Genomic DNA, 27,675 nt, shown 5'->3' with positions numbered 1-27,675 from the left:
CTGGAATAGTACTAGTACTACACGTTACTGGAATAATACTAGTACTACATGTTATCCTACAGAAAACATTTTCAGATTCATCCACTTGTATAGTGCTATCAGGGTCGATACCTGGGGGACATGAATCTGTGATATTTTCAACATAATGTCAATACTTGCCTTCTGTCAGTGTGGTTTACATTTACATGCTGATATTTCAATTACAACCACTTAAGGCCTTGACACACCAAGCCGACGGCGAGAAACTAGGCCCCACATCACCTTTTTGTCTGGGCCAAAAATTAGCACTGGAATACACCGCAGAGAGTACAGCCAACGGCCATGTACCACGTACGTTCTGTGCCTGCGTGACAGGAAATAACTCTACCAGGCAGGCGGCGGTAATCTATCTGTTGTCTATCTAATCTGTTGTCATTCTAAAAGGGAAACCGAATACAAACAACAGCGGCAGAACCGAATGGAGCCTATGGTCCCTCTGCTCACTACCCGCCGGGAAGACAGCAGACACCAGGAGATAGCTGACCAGACTGTCCCTCTCCCGGACTGTCAACTGTTGTCTCAGCAAAGAAAGTTAGGTTATGTAAAAATAACTAATATGTAAATATTGAAATGCTGTCATTGTGATGATCAGCATTTGAAGGCCTGAAAGACTTGCAATATGACTTGCAATATTAGACCCAAAGGACTTGAGACTTGACTTGTACTTGCCTTAAAAAAGCTTTCAGAACTAGCCTGGTCCTACCAGACTCTGGTACACTAGCCTGGTCCTACCAGACTCTGGTCCATTTCGTTTCTGGTAACTCTCCATTGACAAGTGTTAACTTCCTTGAAGGCGGGTACTCTGTTGAAGTTTAAAACTATTGGATCTGCCCAGAGCCACTCTGGATCTGCCATAACCAATCGCTAACGTTTGGTCGTGATGTTGGCTTAGCATCGCTAGCGTTAGCCTTAGCCAACTCCTTCACCACTAACGGAGCGAGCTGGTAAATCTAACTTATCCCGAACTCCGTGGGGAGGAGGGCCACAACAACATGGCCCCTCCAACACAACTCAGCAAAGATTGTTCTTGCTTGGGCTTTAACGTCTGGATATTCAGCAGCGTTGCCACAAGGGGCTGAATGGCTTCGCTCGCATCCTTCTCCGCCGCCATTACGGAAATACAACTCAAACTAGTGCACGACCTCAACGTCAGCCGCTCCCTCTGTTCACTGATTGGACCGGAGAAAACCCAAGAATATACCTCAAACCCAGACCTAGTACTGAAGGAATATTAAAATTGAGCGGAAGTACGTAGCAGGGCGGAGGCCAGGCCAGTTCAGAACAGCTGGGTCATCTGCTTGTATGCATTATTCAAAATGGGTATGAGTGGATTTGATTGAATCTGAAGCTGTGAATCTTACGTCGTAAAACCAGGATTAACATTTGTTCATGCTTTCAGCAGCTTTACAAGTAAATTGCAGGTCCATACAAAAAACTAAAATGTGTGGTTGATTTGAGGTGTTGCATTTATTTTAGATTACTCATCAGCACAGACGAGTCACGGAAAGAGACGTGAAAGGCCAAGGAAGACTTGCTTTTATAAACGCCAATAAGAAATAAGTCTTTGTGGGGAAACTGGCAGAGAGTAAGAGTTCAAAGCAGCTTTCCACATGAAAGAAAAGGGTCAAAAGTCAGACGATAGCCCTTGTCAGGATAAAAGAAGCAGTGTGATTAAAGGCCTTCCGCAGTGCCATTGTGGGATTGAAAGGGAGAATATGGTTCATGGAAGTCTGACTTTCAAAACATATTTTTCTTCTTTTTTTTTCACCTCCCCAGCTGTAATTTATGACCAATACCACTCCAAGAACTGCTGTTCCCATGGAGATGAATACACAGTTGGATGTCAGGGACTTCAATAAACATACACATTTCACTGAATAAGGTCACAAAGTCACTTGCAAACAACACACATCTACAGTATACCACACCAGAACAGGTTTAATTATAAGCCAGGTATTTCCCTGTCATTATAAGGTGTAGGTGCAGCCATTTTGGGCGGCACCTAAGCCAAATGAATGTGACTAAATTACTTTAAGATCTAATAATAATAATAATAATAATAATAATAATAATAATAATTTGCTGTTTGTCTCCAGTGGACTTCTTTAGCAAGTTTTGTCTTTGTTTAGACATGAATACATATTAATTAATGACATGTTGATGTTTGAAAGTCTCGAGGTTTTGATTTAAATGCAGCTATAAATGTAATTTAAAAAATATATTGCACCTGTCAATACAGAACAAATATTCTGTAGCCTCTTTTGCCGTCAATACTGCCGACGTTGTCTTTGCTGTAATCAAATCAGTATATATTTATGTTGAACATGGTATTTCATTTTATCAATGAGAAACATCCATGTGTCCAGACAAGGCTAGCAGCAGCAGCAGCAGCAGCAGCGCCACATCAGACATGTTTCTGGTGTGTAAAGACATAGAAAAATCCACGCAGCCGCCATGCAACAGAAACGCCACGCTCACGCCACGCAGCCAGTGTGTAGCCGGCCTAAGAGACGCAAAAACCCACAATGAGACAAAATCCCACAAAGGGACACATAATGGATGGGGAAAGTGCTTTTTTTTAATTGAAAAACATCACATTTTCTAGAGGGAGGACCCCTAAACCCCCTGCCAAATAAGCACACTTAAGTCCTCCACAAAGCTAGAGAAAAAACACGAAGTTCTATTTGACAGCGACAGATTTGTACGGGGCTATTATTATCACACAACCTCTGAAATATGGTAGGTCAATTGCAGTGGAAATTTTACTGGACAATTTAGAGACATGGCCGATTCACACGGGATTAAGATCACATAAGACATCCGCAATTAATGCAAATTAGTAAAGGTCCCCGGGTTATACTAGTCCCGTGTGAATAGGGCTATAGCCATGATTGTGGTTATTTCAGCATTAAGGAGTGCTTTAATACATTCACTGGGAGGCACACACGCGCACACACACGCACACACACACACACACACACACACACACACACACACACACACAGTGTGAGGATACATTTGAGGCTGACAGTCGTGCCTCCTGTCATGACAGCCAGAGGCTCCGCTGTCTCTCACTCTCACTCACACACACACACACACACACACACACACACACACACACACACACACACACACACACACACACACACACACACACACACACACACACACAGAGGACTCACTTGGCATGGCGGATGTCTGGGAGGGAGCGGTTGAGGGAGATCTGGTCACTGATGTAAATGTTGAAGCCGTTCTCCCTGTAGGCCTGGTCCACCCGGTCAGTTTCTGTCAAAGGAAACGCTTTCCCCTGTTCACCGTTACCTGCAACACACACACACACACAAACACACACACACACACACGTCAGTGAAGAAACCTAACGCACAGACAATGTTTTTTAAAGCGTTAGTGGGTAACTTTTTTGATAATTAGCAACGTCCCTTATATTCAAGCCGTTGCCAAATGAGAAAGCTAATTAAGACTATCAGCTCCACACAACTCTCTCTGGATTTCTCAGTATGACTATGTTCAGAAGATTGTGGCGTCCGGTGACTTTCCCGAGCAGAAACTGCAGTGAAGATAATGACCTCTTCTGAAGAGTCGATCATGTTTTTTTCAGGCATGAAAACACGTCAGGGGTAAAAAAAGGTGAGAAGGATACAGCTGACCCCCCCACCCCCACCCCCGACCCTGTAGGCGTGAGATGCAGCTAGGCTTCCATGGAGAGTAATCTCCCCCTGGCATTCGTCACGGTGCCACTGACTTTTAAAAGCGCGAAATGCCGAGGTATGTCCCTCTTTGGCTAATGTATTTTAAAGATGGAGGCGCGACGTAGCTGACGTCATTCGAGCGACAAGCTAGTATGTATTCTGAATGTCAGATTCTACGCTTACGAGAATACTTTGATTAGTTGGTGGAAGTAATTATACATGAATGAGCACATATTTGTGAAAGAACAAAGGGGTTTTTGCTAAGAATCAACTCAAAAAAATGACACAATGTAGGTTTAAATGCATCAAATACATTAATAAATACTTTTTGAATTTGACTGAAAGGGACAATTAATTGCAATTATTTCTGAGACAGTTAATTGTACGGCAACATTTGGAATTGTTACAGCTCTACCTACGCTATATACATTCTGGACATTTACTGTACCGTGCGCTCAGCTTAGACACGTACACACAAGCGTGTAATCACGTAATCACTCTCCAACAACCCATTTCCACACGCTAACATTATGATACCTGAGCTTGTTTCAGGAGCGCTGCATGTTTCATTAGCCACTCATCAATGCACTCCCCCCCCACACACACACACACACACACACACACACACACACACACACACACACACACACACACAAGGACGCATGCATTGAGGCTGATCTACAGTCAGAGGAGAGCATCAAATGATAGCGAGCTGCCTTGTTTCATTAGGCAGAAATGACCTGTCTGCAGTCCTGAAGATAATAATAACTGTGGAAAATAACTCCTCGCATTAATGGCTCACTTCAGAGATAAACATGTGCTTTCCCCTGCATAATAAACTTGTTACATCAAATTATGTCCTCGTGCAAATCTGAACCATAAGAAATACTTTGAAATGATCTCGCTGTATACAATTTGTTTTGACTGAGTTACAGGTTTGTATTTTGACGTTCATGGGGCTCACTATGCAATGCATATTACGCACTTGCCTGGCCCACACTAGAATAAAAAAAAAAATCTGAACACATGTTGAAAGGGGAGAGTCCCCACACATTATGGCATATATGCCCCCTGGTGAGTGTGACCTAACTGTGGAGCTAACTAAAGTGAGATTTACACTTCTGCAGAGGCTCCACGCAAAGCTTTTACCTTAGCCAGTTGTTTACAGCTGTACGGTTGTGTATCTTTTCAACTGATGACTCAACCAGGAGTTGCCCATAAAAGCTGTGGTAATGCTTAAAGTGTGAGTCACCTATCATACAAAGAAAATGAATGGGACATTTACTTATGGAATCAGGGCAGCCCGAAATAGCTCCTCTCAATGTGCCTCTCTCCATGGTTCTCATATATACGTTTTGTCCTCATGTCCCCATGTTTTGTCCTTGGAATCCACTGCATGATCTTTCAGTCTTTAACCACTTGGTACTCTCTCAGAAAATTAGCTGATTTGCATCTTAAGTACCACTTAATACCATAAAGAAGCCAGTTAAATCAGTTATATTTGTAAAAAAAAAAAAAAAAAAAAAAAAATGCAGAGGTGTGTTTCCCACTCAAGGCCTGAGGCTGAATCAATGCTTATTGTAGAAGATTAACTGTGTTTAATTATGAACTCGGAACTACACTCGCAGCATTGATTTGCACTGCTTCTGAGAGAGAGAAATCCTCTTGGTAGGAATTACGAAAAAAAGATGATGCAGTGTGTGTGTGTGTGTGTGTGTGTAAGGGCTTAACGGCTAGCAAAGTACTGTGCTCTATCTGCTATCATAGGCAACCCCCATATATGACGAATATGCTGTTACTTATAGCCCTAAGAACGAAGCGATATGCTTAATGTTATGAAGACTGGCTGTATGCCAATGGTTGTTGAATTGTTGAAATGTGTGTGTGTGTGTGTGTGTGTGTGTGTGTGTGTGTGTGTGTGTGTGTGTGTGTGTGTGTGTGTGTGTGTGTGTGTGCTTGCGTGTGTGCAGGTATAAAATATAACCCAACATGCTGGGTCAACGCCATAACCCAGTGCTGGGTCGGTCCACATTTGTGGGTTATTTTTAACCCAACAGTTCTAAGAGTGTGTGTGTGTGTGTGTGTGTGTGTGTGTGTGTGTGTGTGTGTGTGTGTGTGTGTGTGTGCGCGCGCTGCGTCTCTCGTCTCGCACAATATACGTTAACCTTGCTTGCTAGCTAAAAACGTCGAAAACATCCAAAAAAACGTCAAAGAAATTGACTAAATGGTCCAAAAAAAGTGTGTGTGTGTGTGTGTGTGTGTGTGTGTGTGTGTGTGTGTGTGTGTTGGGACCCACCCGAGCGAGCAGCATCTCTCCACATTGCTTCGTAGTCGTGCCAGTCCGTCCGCCGCACGCCGTCCAGTCCCACCTGAGCGACTTTCCTCCTCTGGTTCAACCCCTGCAAGGAGAACAAATACAGAGCATTGAGACATCCATCACATATTACCAGCTACTGAAACTGTCAGCGTATGGGAAATGTATCAAAAACGTGTAGTCGAATCACACAAAGGCTCTTCATCTTGTTATCTGGGAATTCCAAAAGCGTGGGCACCATTTATGAATTAATTCAAATGATGGTAAAGGAGCAGTGGCGGAAGAAGTATTCAGATCCATTACTTTGGTAAAAGTGCTAATACCACTAAGTAAAAATACTCTGTAGCAAGTAAAAGTAAAAGTCCTGCATTGAAAATACTACTTTAAGTTACTTTAAGTATCATCAGGAATATGTAGTTAAAGCATTAAAAGCAAAAGTACTCAATGCAGAACTCTCCTCCCATTGCGGAAAGAGTAAAGGATCCAACGAGTTGTGTGTTTAATGGTCTCATCATCTCAGCTGGACTTGTAGTCCGTTATATTGTTGGCTAGTTTACTTTAGAATCAAATATCAGATTTTAGAAACCACATGTGTTTTGTGTGCAGAAATCTTAAAGGGGCGCAATGCAGTTTTGGCAATTTCTTTGCTGTTTTTTCGCTTTTTGCTGGCAGGTTTCTCTATAGAGCTCCCCCTACAGGTTTCTCTATAGAGCTCCCCCTACAGGTTTCTCTATAGAGCCCCCCCTACAGGTTTCTCTATAGAGCCCCCCCTACAGGTTTCTCTATAGAGCTCCCCCTACAGGTTTCTCTATAGAGCTCCCCCTACAGGTTTCTCTATAGAGCTCCCCCTACAGATTTCTCTATAGAGCTCCCCCTACAGGTTTCTCTATAGAGCTCCCCCTACAGGTTTCTCTATAGAGCCCCCCTACAGGTTTCTCTATAGAGTTCCCCCTACAGGTTTCTCTATAGAGCCCCCCTACAGGTTTCTCTATAGAGCTCCCCCTACAGGTTTCTCTATAGAGCTCCCCCTACAGCTCCTATGTTTACTCGTGTCTGACTCCTCTCTCGATCAGTTTGCCGTTTCCTCTTTCTCTGTTCCTCCGACAGTGCCTTCCTAGCTTTCTGCTTCTTTTATTGCCGGCACAGCCATGACGAGAGTGTGAAAAACTCCATCTCTACCTAGTTCTTATAGCTAGCCGGTTCCTGTATGTGTGCAGTGCCGTGAAGCAATTCGTTACATGGCGAGACCTGATATCACGCGATACTTCCTGATGCTGAGGCTGCCAGCTCGCCGGCCCAAAGTTGCAAGGTTGGTTTTTCCGTTAATAGGTGCTAGGGGGGAGCGACACGACCATAATTCAACCCGAAAAAATCATATAACCATTCCAATGACTCCGAAGCTGTTCAGTTAAGGTACATTAAGCAAAAGAATACATAGTTCCCTTTTAATGTGTAACGTAACTAGTAACTAAAGCTGTCAGATGAATGTAGTGGAGTAAAAAGTCCAATATTTCTCTCTGAAATGTAGCCCAGTAGAAGTAGAATATGGCATGAAAAGAAAAGACTCAAGTAAAGTACAAACACCTCAACATTTGAACTTAAGTAAAGTACTGGAGGAAATGTACATAGTACTTTTCTTCCTCCTTTACAGCGGTGGAATGTAACTGTCTTTGATATCAAACAATAAAAAATAAAACACAGGAAGAAATCTTGTGTGACTAAATATAATTTTGAGGGATCCATAAGAATCCATTTAAAACAATGAATTGGTCCTTTTTGGAGATAAATGAGACAGTTAATTGCAGACACTGTGGATGCAACGGTTGACTTCTCTTTTGCCCTTTTCCATCTTGGAAAACTCAGTAAAAGAGACGCGTACAGTATCTCCTGAAGATTTTCATGGTTGCAAGTAAAAATGCAACTACCAAATTCTGGCTTTGGAGAAATCCTCCCGCCATGAGACTCTTAATAAACATTAGAAACACTATCGGCGAAATGGAGAAATTGACTTTAATGATGCAGCTTCAAAAGGAGAAAGGAGACGGATACTGGGAAAAATGGGATCACTACAAACACTAAGGGCCCTATCTTGCACCCGGCGCAGTGCGGCGCAGCACAAAGCCCGACACAAGTGTCTTTGCTAGTTTAATAGTCAATTTCCCGTCCAGCGCCCACGTCATTTCAATAACAAATGCACCTGCACCCATCTTTGCACCCATGGGCGTGCTGGTCTTACAGCGAGGTGTGATCAGGTGCATTCTTGGCGTATTGCTATCTTGAGGCAGTGAAGTGATCCCGCCATTGACCAACAAAAACCTGGTCTAAAGTCAACAACGCAGCATTTCATTGTTATTTTAACAGCAAATTAGTAAAATGCTCCTAGGCTCGTGCACAGCGCGCGTACACTATGTTATGTACACAGGGACGCACAGCAGCACACACACATGCAAAAGATTACAAATAAAAATATTACGGTGCAAATCCTCCATCATAACAGCAATGCTCCAAGGTCCAAACGCGCCTGGCTTTTAAAGGGAATGGGAGATGATCTCTGATTGGTTGATTGAATGTTACGCCCAAAACACACCTCTGATTAATGAAGACACTAAGTACAACCCTTTAGGACCAGGCGCCCAGCGCACGGACCCTTTTTTCCGCCTTCAAACTAGCAAAAGTTGATTTGGACACGCCCTAAACGCACCTAAGCCAGGCGCTTCACGCCATGCGATTAGATCATTAAACTTAAACATTAAACATTAGACTCTTTATTCTATTCCTCTCTAATTGTCAGGCTGTATCTATAAGCATTGTGTACTGTAGCTACCTATGCTTATCCTATTTTCCTATTTGCACCTACTGTAGTTATTGTCATGTTCTAGCTCTCTTTTGTTCTATGTTCATATATAATAAAAAATAAAGTATATCAAAAAAATGAATTTCAGTGCAGTATATACAGCTCCTTTTGTGTGACAAACACACACTTCTGTAGAGAAATAGATGTTATCTTCCTCCGGACCGTCAGCCAAAATCTGCCCACGTTTTATTTTTCTTCCTAAGTGTGCTGCTGACAGCTGGGGGTTTACACAAAGTGACAAAAAAAAATCTGTTCTTTATTTGTATCACACCTAGAAAATGATATTCCATTTGACTGCTGTTACACACGTACAGTACACATCCTCATCACCATAAGCTATTACTCTCTACTCGGCGTTAAAATGGGAAAAGCAGCCATTTATGAAATTCTCTGTGCTACACAAATTACTTTCAGTGACTCGAGATATATTAGGATCACAGCACAATGATGAATCAATTGGCTCCATGGGAGGATGCAATTAGTGAAATGTTGTTATTACAAATGACACGTCTGACTGCATGGAACACTATTAACCCAACTGCTAGCTGATACCACAGTACAGTCAATCCGCCACTGTGTGTGCAAAGGGAGTGTGTGTTTATGTGACTGTAAAGTGCAGACAGCAGCTGCTTCCAGTTTGCATTTCAGAGTCAGCCAACGTGGTGGATACACAAATCAAACCCTGAGTCAGTATTCCATACTACGTTCTTATTGTATATAGTACCTACTGTTAGGGTTTAAAATGTATTGTCCCGTCCCAGAGCGTTAAAAAGTGATGCCAAAAGTCCCGACCAAGCGCGTCTAAATATGACGCCAAAGGGCTAGACGCGAGTCCCGAGAGCGTCCAAAAGGGAAGCCAAAAGTCCAGACCCAGTGCGTCAAAAAAGTGACGCCAAGAGTCCCGACCAAGAGCGTCTAAATATGACGCTTAAGGAGACTTTTTGCGTCAATAACAAACGCCGAAGGCACCTGACCAAGCGTTGCTTTTTGACCTGATGGAAGTATATATGTATTCAAGTATTCAAGCTAAATATAGATACAATTGGACTCAGTAATGAGAATAAGACTGCACCCACATAATGCAACCAACTGAATACAATTTATTCAAAGGTATATTTCCAATATACACTTTTTTTAATATTTAGTTTGAAATGGTCTTTATACCCCGACAGCCAGGTTGAGGGGGACAGTTTGTTCGGGAAGATTTTTTATTGAAAATATCCTCCACCATTTGTCTCTCCAAATCACAGATTCCAAGTAGCCTACATTTTAATTTATGATTGAAAGAAACACTTACATTCCCACAAACAGTTCCATAATTTTACACTGCCCCACCTTGCCCTATGGGAGACCTGTCAACATTTTAACCGGCCACACGGAGGTGGAGCACGCCAATGAACCAAACATGAGATACTAAGGTCATAAATATGCAAAAACACATTTGAATGGATTATCTTTAAATTTTTGCAGTTTGTGCAATGTGATGTCTAAGTAGTATGGCAGTAACGCAATACAACACAGTAGCCCAAGTAAAGTAAGTAAAGAGTTTAGTACAGAGTCTATATAAAGTTTGTGCAGATGGAGTAGTGCAAAAGAGCATTTCAGCTACCAGCAAAGCTAACTGGTAGATTAAACTGTCGTCATCAGTTTAGCTTGCCTACATCAGATACACCGATGTGATTGGTGCCGCTCGGCTACAAGGGCCATAGTTAATGAGCATCATTACTCAAGTCCAAGGAGGCTTCCATGTCCATGCCATTTTGAAAACAACGCGTTCTCATTCAGAGCCAGCGTCATGTGACTGAAACCAGCTGAAACAGAGAAGGAGATCAGCGAGAGGCGCTTGTCGCTACCCCGGGCAAATTTGAAAGCCTGCACTGCCCTTTAGTTCAAAATGGAGGATCAGACTTATGCCGAGCCACAGGAAAAGGAATCCTCGTCACCAAAAAAAGCGAACATTGGAAGACATGTTGTCATAGCTTCTTGGTACATAACGGCTACCGTAGTTGCTATTCGTTGGAATGCAAAATACAATTTCACCGCTCAATGGGAGAAATTCCTACACAGTGTACCTTTAAGCGTGATGAAAATGTAATTACATGCAAAACACATGAAAATGCTTTTTAGCTACAGCTGAGTTTAAGCGGCAGGCAGTGAAGCGAGTGGTTTGACGGTTTTGACTGACGGACTGGCTGGAATGAACGCGCCAGAGCAGGCATTTGAACGACAGAACTTTAACACCGCAGCCATTTAGTATAATTAATTGTAGAAAATCAACATTTCCATTGTTCACTGCCACCCCTTTTGAGAATGATCAGTGGCTAATTATTCTGATTGATGGTGTAACGATTTGTATGAGGAGGTCATTGAACTGAAGCAGCCCCCTAGCCCATTATGCGAGCTGAAAGAAAGGATAGAGATTATCACAGAGGCAGGTTCAGCAGTGCATCACATTTCCTCTGTGTGTCACGCCAGGAGCTGACAGGTTGTGGCAAGAAGGGCTACAGCTACGGCCGGAAGTTCTCGCAAAATCTCATCTAATAATAATATAATTTTAATTTCTTTACCCAGGAATCTCGTGTTCGTTCCTCGGTATCGTTTTAATCCAAACCACAATCTTATTCCTAAACATAGTTTATATCGATGTTGATTCATTTAAGGGATTGCTCCGGTGCCACTGGAAGATCCGCCGGATGTCCCGCATTTTCGGCCAGATGTCCCGTTATTTTCCTCTTCCTTTGTGTTGACGTTCTAAACTCCGGTGGACTGATGAGGACTATCGTTAACTGCTCCTTTCTTTTCATTTATTTATGAACCTTCATTTTACCAGGAAATAATCCCATTGAGATTCCGAATCTCTTTTTCAAGGGGAGTCCTGGCCAAGACAGCAGTATAATAGTTTCATATTAAAATATACAGTGAAAAACAGACAACATCAAACAGAAAAAGACATTTGGCAATTTAACATCATCTCAACATAATCACCAGCAGCACTCAGCAACAGACACATGTGCATTTAATATTCAAATAGTCCTTTATCCTAATTTTGGTAGTTAGTCTAATTTAAGATGAGGCCAACCAACACTCTCATACAAGCTACAGTGATGAATACAAAAACTAGAATTAGTTACAAATCTTAGTGCTGCATGGTATACCGACTGCAGCATTTTCAGAGAAGATTGATTTGCATGCATGTATAAAATATCACCATAATCCAGCATTGACAGAAATGTTGCTGGTATAATAATTTTTATTTCTCACAGAGCCTCAGATCTCTGCAGGGTAAATCCAGAGACCAAGCTAGACTATCGGTCAAATCTGAGTTTTCTGGTGCACGACTAAAACTACTTTTGAACGTACATGCGTCCCGAGGTTATTTTGCGTTGTTCCGTCCGGCGCTTAGCGCCACCCGAGACGATTGTGATTGGTTTGAAGAAATGCCGATAAACACTTAAGCACTTTTTTTTCTCCCATCCCGGAATGCTGTGTGGACTAACCAGACCTTCCTCTGCAGCCTTGTGGAGGAAGGTCTGGCAATGTTTGCATAGAACAAACAACCACAATAATCTCACTGTAAGAAAAGCTGTCTTAGTCACTCCACACTAACATGCAGAAAATGAAACAGGACACAGCCTTAAACCGGCATTCTAGTGGAACATCACATTACCTCCCCGCCGTTTTCATTCAACTCATTTCACTTCAACTGAATTCAGTTCAGTTTGAATTTGCTGCATCACACCAGTGCACAGCTAAAGAGAGGACATGTTCTCCTGAGGTTACAGCCAAAACCAAACTAGAGTCGAAGAATAACAAAAACTGGAGTACAATAAATCCATACGAAAACATGCAATATCAGCAATAGTATATTACTGTTTGAACATACCACAGCACAGTTGCAGTGGTGTTTCATATGTTTTGCTAGGGTTAAGGGTTAACTCGTCCCTCAGAATAAAAAAAAAAGAACTACAAGTTCTTTTCAGAGCCGCCTTTTTGCACCACGGCCTACGAGATGTATACATTATCTCTCCAGCATGTTCTCGGTCCACCTAGGGGGCCTCTTACCAGTTAAACATGCCTGGAAAACCTTTAATGGGAGGCTCTGAGGAGCGTCCTGATCAGAAAGCCCAGTCTCATGGCAATTTGTGAAAAGGTCACGTTATTGGATCTATTGATTTGTGTACTGAACACATTAGTGTCGTTATTTTCATGTGGTGAGCACGAAAAGTAATGTACTTCAATGGGAAGCATATTTCGTGATCACAGAACGATTACGGTAGCGAGTAGTATTGATAAGGCGAAAATCTGCGTAGGGTAGTTGGTCGGGGTGGAGGATAGGTCAAACAACAACAGGACTTTAACCCTGGAGACCAAGGATCGCGTCCCGCGTGTTGCAATTCCTTTCTGCGTTATTCTCTTCCTAACCACAACCGTCCCGTTGTTGTTGGCGTCTCCTGCGTGTGACGATTCCATTCCCCGTTGTTACTTTCCTAACTACAACCTTTCCCCGTTGTTGCGGCCGGCGTGTGGCGTTTCATGTCCCCGTTGTTGCATGCCACAGAGCAGCCCAGTGTCATGGCAGTTCGTGAAATGGTCACGTTAGGAAATTGTGACCTGTACACAAAATAAACGAGAAAATCGTGACCTGTACACGAATCAATAAATCAAATTTGACGCAAAGGAGCCATGACTGTACTCTGAGCTCCCTCTGGATGTCTGAGCTAGTCACCATTTCACTAAAGCTGAGCCCATACACCATATACTATATGTAGTGAAATATTTCGTTACTGTACTCAAGTAGATATTTCTGATATTTTTACTTTACTTTACTATCTATTTTTGTGCAGACTTTTTACTTTTACTCTTTACATTTTTAACACGAATATCGGTACTTTCTACTCCTTACATTTTACAAAATTGGCTCATTACTTTAGTTGCCGTTATTATTTTTCGCGTCATCAATACCAAATTCAATCTAATTGGATGGGAATATACGTTGCACCACAACAAGACAACTCGACAGATTCGGCGGCATTCGTTTGCGGCAAATCATTGCGGCTTGATGCCGGTAACGTTAAGGGGGAAGATTAAAAAAGAGAAACTGGATCTGTGAATTCTCACAGAATCCCAATTGAATTCATATCTTGCTACTCGGTCAGAATCGTATTAACCTGGAGGGGGGCGCACTCCAACTCCAACTCTCTTTCAGCTAAGGGGTCCTTGGCCAAAAGAAGGTTGTAGACCCCTTGCCGTACAGAAATCAGGGTTTCCGTCTATTGTTCAAAAAGATACAAGCAAACCCTTTTAGCGAAACCTAACCATCAATTCTTCTGTCTCCACTGTGGGTGCCTCACCTGCAGCTCCCTCACTAAACAAATACCCCCCAGGGTTGCCTGACCCTTTATCATCCACTCCAGCACTTGAAAAAGATCCAATTCAACTGGCGAGGCAGGAGGCGTAGGACTCAAAATAAAGGGAGTGAATCCACACCGCTGTGCGTATTGTGAAGTATCAGCCACATCACCGACACCCGCCTTCATAAAGCCGCTGTAAGTGACATTCCCATTGTGCAGAAAGGAAAAGAAAAAAAACGGCGAAGACGGTAATCATTACTCTACTCTTTGTGTTGCTTCTCTCTGCCTCCCTGCTGAGCGCTCTGCTGCTACCTCGCTAATGGCCGTCATCACAGGAGCGAGGTTTCATGCTGCCTGCAGGAGCCACATATTTCTCTTGTATTATTCTTTAGGGTCTCATTTATATTATTTTCATTGATTAATTATTTTATGCACTAATATTGTAGCTGGTTTGGGTGGAAGTGATAACAGTTTATTTGTTTTCTTCACCTGGTTTTTGGGCTTTGAGAGAGAGGGGGTGAGCCTGGGAGCAAAAACTTTCTGTTCACAACACTCACGCAGTGACTTTACATTTGGTAACTGCTGTTCTAGTAGTATTTTAATGATGGCGCAGTGGATATGACCCATGCCTATGGTGTGGGATATTCGGTTTCGATTCCCACTGCGATACATCAACCATTGTGTCCCTGAGCAAGACACTTAACCCCTAGTTGCTCCAGAGGTGTGCGATCTCTGATATGTAGCAATTGTAAGTCGCTTTGGATAAAAGCGTCAGCTAAATGACATGTAATGTAATGTAATATTTTACGTGTGGAGGAAATAAATTCTTGACACTGGATCTGCAAACGTGTCCCAGTGTGTTCTTCATCTCTCATACCCCGTTTATACGTACTGTACATGGTTATTTTGGAAAACGGAGACATTTCCCTTTGTTTGTGCCCAAACAGAGAATATGCCTCTGAAAACGATTCTTTCTAAAAAACGCAGAGATTTTGGAAAACTTTGTTTGCACGTTTGCGTGTACACTGAGACAAATGGAGGTTTAGGCAGCCGATCTTTGTTCAAAAGAGAAAGAGGAAGTGAGTCGTTGCTGTTGTTGCTATTTTCGGGATTCTGATTGGCTAACGTGGGCTTGAGCTTCTCGTTACTCTGCCACCTACAGGTTTGGCGTAATCTTGACGGCATATATCGTGTAAACGAACACGTTTTCTGAAAACTGACAGTTGTGCACGATGTTATTTCAGAAAAGGGAGAGGGTTTTTTATTTGCTTTTTTTTTAATACTTAAAGTACATTTTCCTGATGATACTTACTTACTTTTACTCAAGTAAAATGTTTAACCCTTGTGTTGCCTTCGCGTCAACCATGCAATTTTTTGTTTCTCTCGGTCAAAATTTGAAATAAAAACTTTTTTCCCAACGATTTGGTTGTCTTTTTTTAACACTTCTGTTGCTTTTCCCAATGTTTTTGTCACTTATTTTATTTAAATTTTTTACATTTTTATCACTTTTTCCAATGTTTCAGAAGCTTTACAGACGTTTTTGTCACGTTTTTTGTTGTTGTTGTTGTTTTTAAAGCTTTTTCCAATATTTTGGTCCCTTTTTTCAACGTTCTTGTATTAGTTATTTTTTAGATGCTATATAATTGTAGCCTAGAAATCTAGACGCACCCTAGTGGCAGCAAATGTAATTTGCAGCCAGGGTCGTCTAGCAACTCTCCATTGGCCAAACTCTAGCCGGGCCAATCACATTGTGTATAGAGATGGTGGGCGGGCTTAACATAATGACAACAGAGTTGCGACGGTTCCACGTGAATTCCCTGCTACTTGAAAACAAAGAAGATGGCTGCTGCTGGCGAACAGCGGCCTTTCGAATCGTCTTTGGCCGCGACTCTGGAAGACTTGGAGTTCAGCTTTTCTTTGAGAAAAGAACAAAGAACGGCACTGAAGTCATTCTTAAAAAAGGAAGATGTATTTGGAGTTTTGCCAACCGGATAAGGCAAAAGTTTCATCTATTAACTAGCGTTGCTCTGGTTGGTTGTAGCGCTATCCTGTTGCGTGTGGAGGGAACCATTTATCCCGCCCCTCGGATTGAGCCCTGCCAATGGTGAGTTCCCAGACCCAACATCTTGATGACGGTCTGGCTTCTCAGGCTAATATAATTGAATAAAACACCCAAATTCAATGAAAGCAGTGAACTGATCATTTATTTTACCTTTGAGGAGCGTTGTATGGAACCATCCACATTATTTTTTGTGACAATTTGGTTGAAAGAAAACCCAAATTTCTGATACAGAAACGTTTTGAAAATGGGTCAAATTTGACCCGAGGACAATGCGAGGGTTAATGCAGGGCTTTCACTTGTAAGTATTTGTACAGTGTGGATTTAGTACTTTAACTTAATTAAAGGATCTGAATACTTCTCCCACCACTGCTTCTTCCTTTTTCAAGGTCGGGCGTACACTCGCTAATAGGGCTTTACAGGAGCTACGCCAGAAACCACGCAGCCCATGTTTGAGCTCCATCAACTATTCAATCATTAATTACAAAGCACTGTGTCCGATTAGTGACAGGCCGCAATGGAAATTAATACTTTATCAAGCAAAACATTCATTGTACAGCAGAGAGAGAGAGAGAGAAAGGGAAGTGGACTATTTCAGCCGCATGAGTAATCACTAATTAACTAATTAATGTAGCCTTTTAATGGTCTATTCATCTCATGTTTGCTGCTTACAAAGAATCTGCCCCAGGTTGGGGATAAATATTATGATTTCCACTTTTAAGGCTTTTTTCATGGATTTGTGTGTTAACCCTCGTGTTGTCTTCCATTCGACCATGTACTTGTCGTCCTGAAAATCAACACTTTTTCAACCTGAACTCTTTTTTTTCCTTTGTGTTTGTGTGTAAGTGACTGATGGGAACAACAATCTTTGAAATTGGTCCAGTATTAAGCGTGAACGCTGTAACCGGCAGCCACAGACTGGGCAGCAATGTATCCCTATGGGCCAAATGTGCATCATCAATTTGGTCCACTGCTTTATTTGCTGCTGAAAGGCTCAGATTAATATTCTAAGTGTCTGACAACATTATGGAAAGGATCCCTTCAGAGGTCGACCTTTAAAACCTCTTTGAGACCTTTCTGTTTAACCATAAACAGCTCTTAAGTCGGCAAAACAAGCACTTTTGTGAAGGTAAATACAAGCTGGACAATTGCTCTATTAACTTACATTCTAGCTTGTTTCTCCGGTGCCGACTGCAGCGATCTCACTTAAAACTGGACCAATGTCAAAGATTGGTGTTCCCATCAGTCACTTACACACAAAAACATAGGAAAATAGGGTCCAGGTTGAAAAAAACCCTTTAAGTGATGTTCGCTCTCTCTCATTTGAAACAACCCTACTCTGTACTGCATTACATTTTATAATTCTTACCCTTTATTGTTCTACATTATTCATATTCTTGACATACAGTATTTTTGTGCCATCTCCCACTGGTTTCTGTAAAAATGGCTTACACGTCGCACCTGACCAGACTTGAAAAGGTCTTCAGCACCTTAAAAACCAAAGTGAAAGTGGCACCACAATGAACGGAAATGCCAAGCTAACCTCTGAGGCATCAGCGTTTCTGCAGAGAGTTACCTCATCATGCTTTGTGGCAGCGGCTTTGTTCTTCAGTGATTGTATCAAGGCACAAAGGAAAACCTTTTTCTCCTGAGAAATAAGTGACAGCTAAATCAGAAGAAAATGCCAGTGACCTGTGAGGTCTCACTTGTACCTTCTAAACTTTCTCTTGAAGCACAGTGGAACCGTTTGCAGAGGAAAAGATACACCCAAGGGGTTAGAACGACGGGGTTTTAACACACGTGGTTTTTGCTGTTCAGCCTCCATATGCTTTGCATCGTCTCGGTTTGAAAACAGAAAACGGCTGTTATGCTGCATTACTTTAGATTTAGATTTCTTTATTTAAAAAGGGACAACACACATTAATCAACATGAGTACAGAGTCCAACATGTAAATGTGCCAGATTTAGCCATGCAGGCTAATTTTCATCTGCAGTCCCTAGCAGGTTGATGGCTTAAAACAACAGATACGCTCCAACAATACAACAAATACACATAAAACTAGAAAGACAAGGGTATAGACAAGTAAAAATGACACAACCACTATTCCAGAATATGATAACTGGCAGGTTGATGGCATGAGAAAAACACAACACAAGTATCATACACGGTGGACACAGGTAAGAGACACAGTTCATAGACACACATTAGGACGCATCAACAAGACATAAGCACACGCAGACACACTACTATAATGATGAAGACAAACACATTATTCTGTATTATGGCAGCATATTTGATTAGTCAATAACCAATGTCTTATGGATTTGGAGAAGGATTTGATAGATATGATGTTCCTTAGTTCTGTGGGTGTGGTCGTATGGGCTGCTCGAAAGGAAAAATCTGACTGTCCAAAACTACTTTTTCAATGTGGTATTTTACAATCCCCTCTTGTAGATGCTCTGGTGGATGAGTTTAGATTTTGTTGAATTAATTTATTGAGCCATACCATGAAAGATTTTATATACAAGTATACTGCATCGAGTAGCATTCCCAAAGGTATAAGCAAACTTCCAGGTAGGGCTGCAAAATATGTCGTTTTGTTATTGTCATCGCAGCATTATCTGGCGCAATAAACACATCACGAAATGCTGCGACATATCGCGAAAGACACTCAGAGATTCTTTTATCAATAGAAAACGGCACTTTGAAACGTAATTGTCATTCTTTTTTTAAGTGCTGCCTTTTATATTCACTTCATTTTTTTTCATTCAACAAGCAGTTTGTAGCACACTTTAATGTCTTTAACATTTCTAACATACATTATTTATCGCAAGTAATAAGGTTATCGCGATATTCAACAACGTTATCGCACATCGCATATTTTCCTCATATCGTGCAGCCCTACTTCCAACCAACTAATGACTTAATGTGTGTTTCTATTCCATATTTGTGTGCTTCAGTGTTGCAGGACTTTGCTCTATTGGTAAACGAGTTGATATCAGATAATAACATTGATTTATTTTGTCTTACTGAAACCTGGCTGGGCCATGAAGAATATGTTAGTCTAAATGAAGCCACTCCTCCCAGTCATATTAATACTCAAATTCCTAGAGGCTGTGGCCGAGGAGGGGGAGTTGCAGCCATCTTTGATGCAAGCCTGTTAATTACTCCTAAACCTAAATTAAATTATAACTCCTTTGAAAGTCTTGTTCTTAATCTTCAACATCCAAAATGGAAAACATTACAGCCAATTATATTCGTTGGTATTTACAGGGCTCCAGGTCCATATTCTGAATTTTTATCTGAATTCTCAGAGTTTTTATCATGTTTAGTCCTTAAATCAGACCAAATACTTATTGTAGGTGATTTTAATATCCATGTGGACGTTGACAATGATAGCCTTATTACTGCTTTCAACTCATTACTGGATTCAATCGGTTTCAGTCAGAGTGTGCACAAGGCGACGCACTGTTTTAACCACACCCTCGACCTTGTGCTGGCATATGGTATTGAAATTGAGGATTTAATAATATTTCCGCAGAATTCGGTATTATCAGATCATTCTTTAATCATTTTCGAATTCTTACTACCTGACTATATTAAATTAGATAAAAGCTTCTACACCAGATGCCTATCTGACAGTGCTATAGCTAAATTTAAAGAAGATATTCCAACAGCATTCAACTCTATGTCATGCCTTAACATAACAGAGGACCTCTATGTTAACCTCAGTCCCTCTCAAATTGATACATTTGTAGACGGTGCTATGACTTGCCTACGGACGACCTTAGACTCCGTTGCTCCCCTGAAAAAGAAGATGATGAAGCAAAGGAAATTAGCACCTTGGTATAACTCCCAAACTCGCAAATTAATACAAATCTCGCGAAACCTCGAATGTAAGTGGCGTTCCACAAAAGTGGCATAAACTGTAATCACTTTCAAGAATGAATTTAAAACTCTTCTATTTGATAAAGCTTATAGTTAGGGAGTGAGGAGTTGCAGTGTCCACCTAACTGGCCCACCTGCTTCTCTTCATAATTGTTAGATTAATAATACATAACAAAGTAGAGGGAGGCAGGCCAGCCAAGCCCGATCCGGCAGGGGAGAGTTCTAAGCCCGAAAAAGCTACCTCTCCTTATGACCTGTCTCTCTTAGTTACGCTGTTATAGTTACGCTGTTATAGTTCTAGACTGCCGGGGGACTTCCTTCCTTTGACACACTGAGCTGCTCTCTCCTCTCCCTTTTTATTACTATTACTATTTGTGTGTATCCCGTCCCAGAAATGTTTGTTACTAATCCTAGCTTCTGGGGCTTTGTAAATTATAGAGTGTGGTCTAGACCTACTCTATCTGTAAAGTGTCTCGACATAACCTATGTTATGATTTGTTACTATAAATAAAATTGAATTGAATTGAATTATTGTTTATTCCATTTGTACGTGTTTATTTTATGCACCAAACACACCAAGGGAAATTCCTTGCAAATGGAAACTTACTTTTGGCAATAAATCTCATTCTCATTCTAATTTCACTTTGGAAGATGGTGGCGAATGGCAGCAGCTCAGCAGCCGCTAACTCCACTAACGTGTGTTACAATGTTCTTTAAATTGCGTTTTTTAACTGTGGTCTGCTTTTTTGTGTGTTTGTAGCCTACGTCTAGTGTTTCTTTAGGTTTTTACGTGTTGGAAATGGCTGCGGGAACGAGTGTATGCACAAAACTAAAATTCTGAGCAGAAATTAGCATTACATCACCACACTGTTCAAATGCATACTTTAATTTGTCAAAAAGAGCAGATGCATAGTATCTTTTGCTGTTTAGAATAAAGGCTAGTACTGGCTCTAGCTCCAGAGAATTGTCTAGAAAATGTAAGCTTTGCTTTTACTTTTGAGCTGCTTAACTTTACACAACATTGTCTTGTATGAGTCAGGCATGGCACTAATAACGCCTTAATTCAAAAGCGCTTTTGCACACCTCTTTTTGGGGGCAGGTGCGTAGGAAAAGGCAAAGGTTAACAACTTATTAATAATAATAATTCACCTGAGAGAGGTTTGTGTGACCAAAACGTTGTGAAATAAAGTATTTGCATGCGTAATGGGCAGTGTGTGGGACTTCTTCAACAAGTAATAATAATGCCTTACCATTTTGATTCTTGGTTCTGGTTTATTGGCATTTCTTTAAACCAATCACAATCATCTTAGGAGGTGTTAAGCGCCAAACGGAGCCATGGTGCCGCTGCAAAACAGCCTCAGGAAGGAACTTGTTTTGTGTGCTTCACTGGAACATGTGTACGTTCAAAAGTAGTTTTAGTCGTGCAACAGGAAACTCAGATTGGACAGATAGTCTAGCTAGCTGTCTGGTTTTACCCAGCAGAGATCTGAGGAAGATTTCCCATTCATTCTCTGAGGAGGGCGAATCAGAACACCTTCGGGTCAATACTTCCCGCTTCCTCTCCTCCTGCTGTGAGCTGACAGAAGAGGAAGGGGACAGACATTTGGCTGCAAAGAGCGAATTTCCCAATATGTATTTCCAGCGGAAACGGACCAGTCCCGGAAGTGGAACGTCGAGGATATAGACTACCTTTGTTATAGCAGCTGATTGCTCAAATCCAAAATCCTCCCCAAAAGTTGTTCTCAAGGCGACGTTAACTTTCTTATTTCCAGCACCCACTTTTGAACAGACAACGCTTTGCTTGTTTTCCGCTGCTTTCAGGTGCTGAACAAAGCCGAGGAGTGAACAAGGAGAGATAGAGGCGTAGTATTGGGCTGCCTTTGTTTGGCATAGGGGGAAAAGCTGATATTACCAGCAGTGAGTCTGATAAGAACAGAGTTTCCCATTCATTCTCTGAGGAGGACGAATCAGAACACCTCGGGTCAATACGTCCCGCTTCCTCTCCTCCCGCTGTGAGCTGACAGAAGCCCGGTGTGAGAAAGGGAAGTTGTTCTGTTCTTTTTTCTTTCCCTTCCCGGTGTGCCAGATCACAGACAGATCCGCTTTCGACCCCGCCTCACCGTCCTCCTCCTGCTCCTCCTCCTCCACCTTCAGCCCCTTCGCAGGCAAGTCGATCTGTGCTGGAGGCTCACAAATCCCCCCGTTACCTCTTCCAAGAAACATCAAACTTCTGCATGCATTAACTGACTTAATCCGGCTTCGGTTACATGACAGGAAAGGCTAGAGAGATGAATGAGCCCTTTATCTGTCCATCCACATGATAACACTGGCAGAAAATGTTGCAGCACACAGCAACATTATATGTTGTGCATATGTGTTATGTGCATGCACTTGTATGTGTGTGTATGTATGTATGTATATATTTATGTATGTATGTATAGTTTATTTTAGGGGTGTAAATAATGCGTTTTATCACGATATGTTATTATATCGATTTTAATAAAAACAACAAATGCAAAGTGGGAAGACGACATGTATCAATGTTTTTACTTTGGATCGCTAATATTAGATCGTTAAGAATTGAATCTATATCGTTACACCCGTAGTATATATAAACCCTCTAAGAAATAAATCTGTAAAATAACAGAAAAGGTACTGGCAGCTCATTTCCCCAGACTTTGCCCCGTTAATAAAAAGAATGTTTAGCTACAGTAAAAATGCAGAACATTTTTTGTTAGGCCTTTATAAAATTAAATCGTACAAAGCTGCTCAGTTAGTAACCTAGTAACCTTCTGAAAACATTCCAAAAAACTTAAAAAAATAGTCGTGAGAGACACCATTAAAAAATGAGATAAGATGTCAGCCCTGTTTGGATACACATGCAAATGCCTATGGGCGTCTACTCTGTGTGCTGCCTGACCCAGACATCTGCTAGAGGCAGAGGACCTCCAGGCGGAGGCCCCTGCAGCGAGGCACTCCAAACCCTCTCAAAGAGCAGCTCAGCGAGGCCACTGCACAGTCCATTATCTCCCAAAAGGAGTCATTATCCAGAGCCCCGCTGCGAGGGAGAGAGCACCAAGAGGACCAGAGAGAGGCCAGGACTCCTGGCGTCCTCTGCCTCCTGCCGCCTCAGACTTTCGGCTCAGATATTGATGGATTGTGATGAAAAGATGAAGAGAAACTAGTACATGCATTTGTTACGTCTAGGCTGGAATATTGTAAGTACTTATTATCTGACTGCCCCAATAAATCCCTTAAGACTCTCCAGTTAATCCAGAATGCTGCGGCACGTATACAACGTGTACAACAAAAAAAAAGATCACAATCCTCCCGTATTAGCTTCTCTGCACTGGCTCCCTGTGTTAAAATTCTCCTCCTCACCTACAAAGTTGTTAATTATCAGGCACTGGCAGATCTCGAACTGCAACACTGTGCTCCCAGAATGCAGAGTTACTGGATATATACAAAATATACACATGATATATCTAGTTACAATAAAGCCTGAAAGTCGGAAGTTAGACAGAAGTACAAAGAGTGGCCGCGGGTTCGACTCCGACCTGCGGCCCTTTGTTTGCATGTCATTCCCCCCTCTCTCTCCCCTTTCTTGTCTTCATCTGTCCTGTGAAAATAGAGGAGTAAAATGCTCCAAAAAATAAATAAAAAAAAGTCTCATCTCATGGCATTAGTGTGAACTGGCAGCTTTCAGAACGTTGCAGACCGGTGCGTTGCAAGAAGTTGTAAGTTTCAACTCATCTCGTTGCAAACTTTGGTCTGAACTGGGCTTAAGAATAAGGTTTAACTCTCCTCTTTGATAAAGCTTATAGTTAGAGCTGGCTCAGGTTTGCCTTGGACTAGCCCTTATTTATACTGTTATAGGTTTAGACTGCCGGGGGACTGCCTATGAAACATTGAGCTCCCCTCTCCTCTTTCCATCTGTGTGCATTCATGTCCCATTAATGCATGTTACTAACTTAGCTTCTTCCCCAGAGTCCTTGGCTGCATCCGAAATTCTATACTATCATGTTATTTAGTAGCTAAAACAGTATGTGAGATTTTTTAGTATGTCCGAAGCCTTAGTTTGAAACCAGTAGTATGCGAATTGCATACTATTTCCGGTATAATATTACAGTATGCAATACTGGACACAACATACATATCCCACAATGCAATGCGGCAGTAACAACAACAACGTTCATAAAGGACAAACGGACAGAAACCAAGGAGCTCGTATTAACATTTCTACATATTTAAACAACCTTGGGTCTAGTTATTCACTTCTTATAGTCATTTTAAAGTATTATCTTGCAATGCATCTAATGCGCAGGTCGGCAGGGGTTACCATGGTTATGCTTCTTTAACGGCAAGGAGGCTCTCAGGAAGTGACGTTGAAAATTACAGCTTAGTGGGTTTGAAAAGATACACACTACTGTTTATTTACCCAAAAGTATGTTGAACGATAGTATACTAGTATTGTAGTAGTAGTAGTAGTAGTAGTAGTATTGATTGATTTTTTTTTTTTTAAATGGACCATGAGTGTTATGATAAAAGCTATCTATCTATCTATCTATCTATCTATCTATCTATCTATCTATCTATCTATCCATGTTGAGTATGTAGTGCAGAGCATGCAATTTCGGACGCAAGCCTTGCTTTCTCATCACACTGGTGGCTGTGGATCATGGCTGCACCTGGATAGTGGTCGCGCTTGTTCCAGTGGTTCTGCTTGACTACTGCAACTATTATTAATGCCTGGTTCTGTTTAAGGTTTCTTCTGGTTAAAGTGGAGTTTTTTTCCTTGCAGCTGTTGCCAATGCTTGCTCATGGGGGAATGTTGGCTCTCTGTAAGTTAAAGAGTGTTGTCTAGACCTGCTCTACATGAATTGGTCATGGGATAATTTGTGTTGCGATTTGGCGCTACATTAATAAAATTGATTTCACTTGATGTGAACACTTTTCTTTCAAAATGTCTGGACCACCGCCTGTTTCCATTGGCATAAATCCAAATGTAGGCTGTGGGCTCTCGCTCCTAAATCAAGGTAAAGATCAAGCAAGGGATGAGGACAGAAACGGAACACAGCATTCTGCAAACAGGTGTGTTCAGGGAGAAAATGTCACATCAAGCACCTTTCTCTCCAGCCAGTCATGACAAATGAAAAGATTGTTTGTTGGTTTTTACACAAAAATACAAACAAGGATATAAAATAATTTGTACAATTTCTAATGAAAATAAATGGGAGCAAATCCAGTGGCCATGTTTTAACATATTACGGAAAGCCTGAAACCAAGAGAGGAGGCTGATGTAGCGGCACATTGACGTGCATATGGGTGTAATGTTAGGGTGTCTACATATTTCTGACCATATAATGGACTTTCTCACTCAGCAGCACCCCACTGTTCTTTTCAGCTGGCAGTATCTGTGCATATGTGCGTGTTCACACAAAAACGTATAGTGAACAAACACACAGAAGAACACACACCAAGAGTAGCGATATACAGTCAGTTGTGTATGTGCACAAATAAAAAGAAAGGACCTCACTAACACACTATGGGGGGTTAACTGTACAACTGAACACAAACAGCACCAGCTCAAAGCAGTCCTGCTATCACCTGCCAACAGCCGGCTGCAGAGAGTCTCCCAAACAGCTTAATATCCAAACAGGATATTAATAAAAACGGTTGGGGGATATGTACTGGGATGCCTACTGATGTTTCATAGATGCACATTTTAAAACTGAAAATATCTGTGTTGCCAGACACTATTTGGGGTAGAATTGTTGGGGCCCTTAAGAAGGGAGGGGGGGGGGTAAAGCATTTTAAGCGACCTTGCAAAGGATTTTGACTTGTCATCAAAGGAACAGACAAAAAACACATGCGGAGCCATAAGCATGGTGGGATGGACCCGCTGGGGGGTTCAGGGGTAATTTGCAGCTGTGTTGGTTCTGCTGGGATCACCGCCTCCACTGGCTCCAATCCAAACCCATCTGAGCTGCTCAAATAAGCTCCTTGTTGTCATGTCTGAGGGAGAGGAAGGCAGGGGAACAAAGCACAGAAATACTGTACGGTGGCCATCAAATGTGAAGGCGAGATACCAGTGTCCTCCGAACCATACGACGACATATTTTGTTTTGTTTATAACGGTTGCAGTTTTAAACATGTTAACGTTGTGAAACGGTTGCAGTTTGGTTAGGTTTAGGCAACAAAACTACTTAGTTAAGTTTAGGAAAACATCGTGGTTTGGGTAAAAATGGTTTTGATCTGTCACGTTACTTCACACACATGTGACATAGTTCTGTTTGTTCCGTAAAGTTAAAAAACTCAGTTTATTTTCTGTTCAACCTAACTCCTTATTCAACGCATCCTCATGAGCGGGTTCGTGTGATATCCTACGAAATTAGGCGACTGCCGGGGCTGGTCACGGGGCGCCGGCTACAGAGCTCTGTGAGCTTTCAGTCGTATCAGTGGCCATTGCTAGTTGAGTTTAGCCGACAAAAGGTGACTGTGAGCCGACTACAGAGCACTGCCAAATGACGGTCCTTTCAGTGAACATTACAGTTGAGTTTAGGCGACAAAAAGTGAGCGTCATGCAGCAAAGACAATTAAGTTTAGGGTTAGGTGGTTAGGATCAAAACACTCCCGAGGAACGAATGAGCATTTCCTAGGAGAAAGTCTTGTGTTTTCCCCAGGAAGCAATGTCTGCATGTTTTTAGAGCTACAAATGAAGCTCTAAGTCACAAGATAGGCGGTAGCAGTGGCAGCCAGGCAGTCTCCTCTCCCCCTCTGTGTGAATGCTCTCTGTCAGCAAAATTCAGACTACAGATGAGTGACTCGTCTCCGCTTGTTGCTTCTGAGCTGGACTCTCTTCGACATGGGGCTACTAAAGCACAGATGTGGCTTACATCAACTCGCCTAAACCCTCCTCCCAGCATCTCCTCATCTAAAGCAGACTCACTCAGCTCCACTGGGCAGGAGTCACACTGTGCGGTCCTGGGCCTGCGCTCCTTTCCTCTCCAGCGATCAATGCTCAGTATGGTTAAGATGCATGAATCAATCGGTTTAACACAAAGAGCTGTCAGTGTGCCATTAAAAGGTTTAGCCACACTGCTGCTTTACACTGTAGGGAGAGTTACAACAAGGCAAGTCTTTTCCCCTAAGATTTGGAAAAACCAAACAACTACAATCTAATCATTAAATGGAAACTCAAACTTGAAAACACAGAATACCCAAAGTGCCTCTGCTCGGCTTTGTTTGGGCTGAGACATTCAACCATTTCACGCTTCTTGCCACAACTTAATCACAGACCGCTTGTGTTCAACATGCTCTACAATGAGTGCTTTTCATTCAGCTAATTATTCGTCCTCCCATCCTCGCTGCTTGGTCCTCCAGCCTGCCCCGCACATCAATTGAGGTTCACTATCATCCGGGATGTTCCAAATCCTTGAGTGCATCTCACATGAGACTA

The 27,675-nt window shown here is 41.9% G+C and overlaps 1 protein-coding gene across 1 annotated transcript in view; it reads right to left on the bottom strand.

The window, feature by feature from the left end:
• Window positions 1-27,675, bottom strand: part of LOC114566564 (polypeptide N-acetylgalactosaminyltransferase 10) — a 101,110-nt gene that overhangs the window by 61,835 nt on the left and 11,600 nt on the right. Inside the window, exons 2-3 of the mRNA XM_028595121.1 lie at window positions 6,046-6,148; window positions 3,222-3,360 (exon numbers count right to left, since the gene is read on the bottom strand). Coding sequence (XP_028450922.1) covers window positions 3,222-3,360; window positions 6,046-6,148 — 242 coding nt within the window. The remainder of the gene's footprint in view (window positions 1-3,221; window positions 3,361-6,045; window positions 6,149-27,675) is intronic.

This window comes from Perca flavescens, chromosome 13 (genome assembly GCF_004354835.1).
Source record: "Perca flavescens isolate YP-PL-M2 chromosome 13, PFLA_1.0, whole genome shotgun sequence".
Taxonomy (NCBI): domain Eukaryota; kingdom Metazoa; phylum Chordata; class Actinopteri; order Perciformes; family Percidae; genus Perca; species Perca flavescens.
The sequence above is the reverse complement of the archived record's forward strand: the minus strand, read 5'-3'. Positions and strand labels throughout refer to the sequence as shown.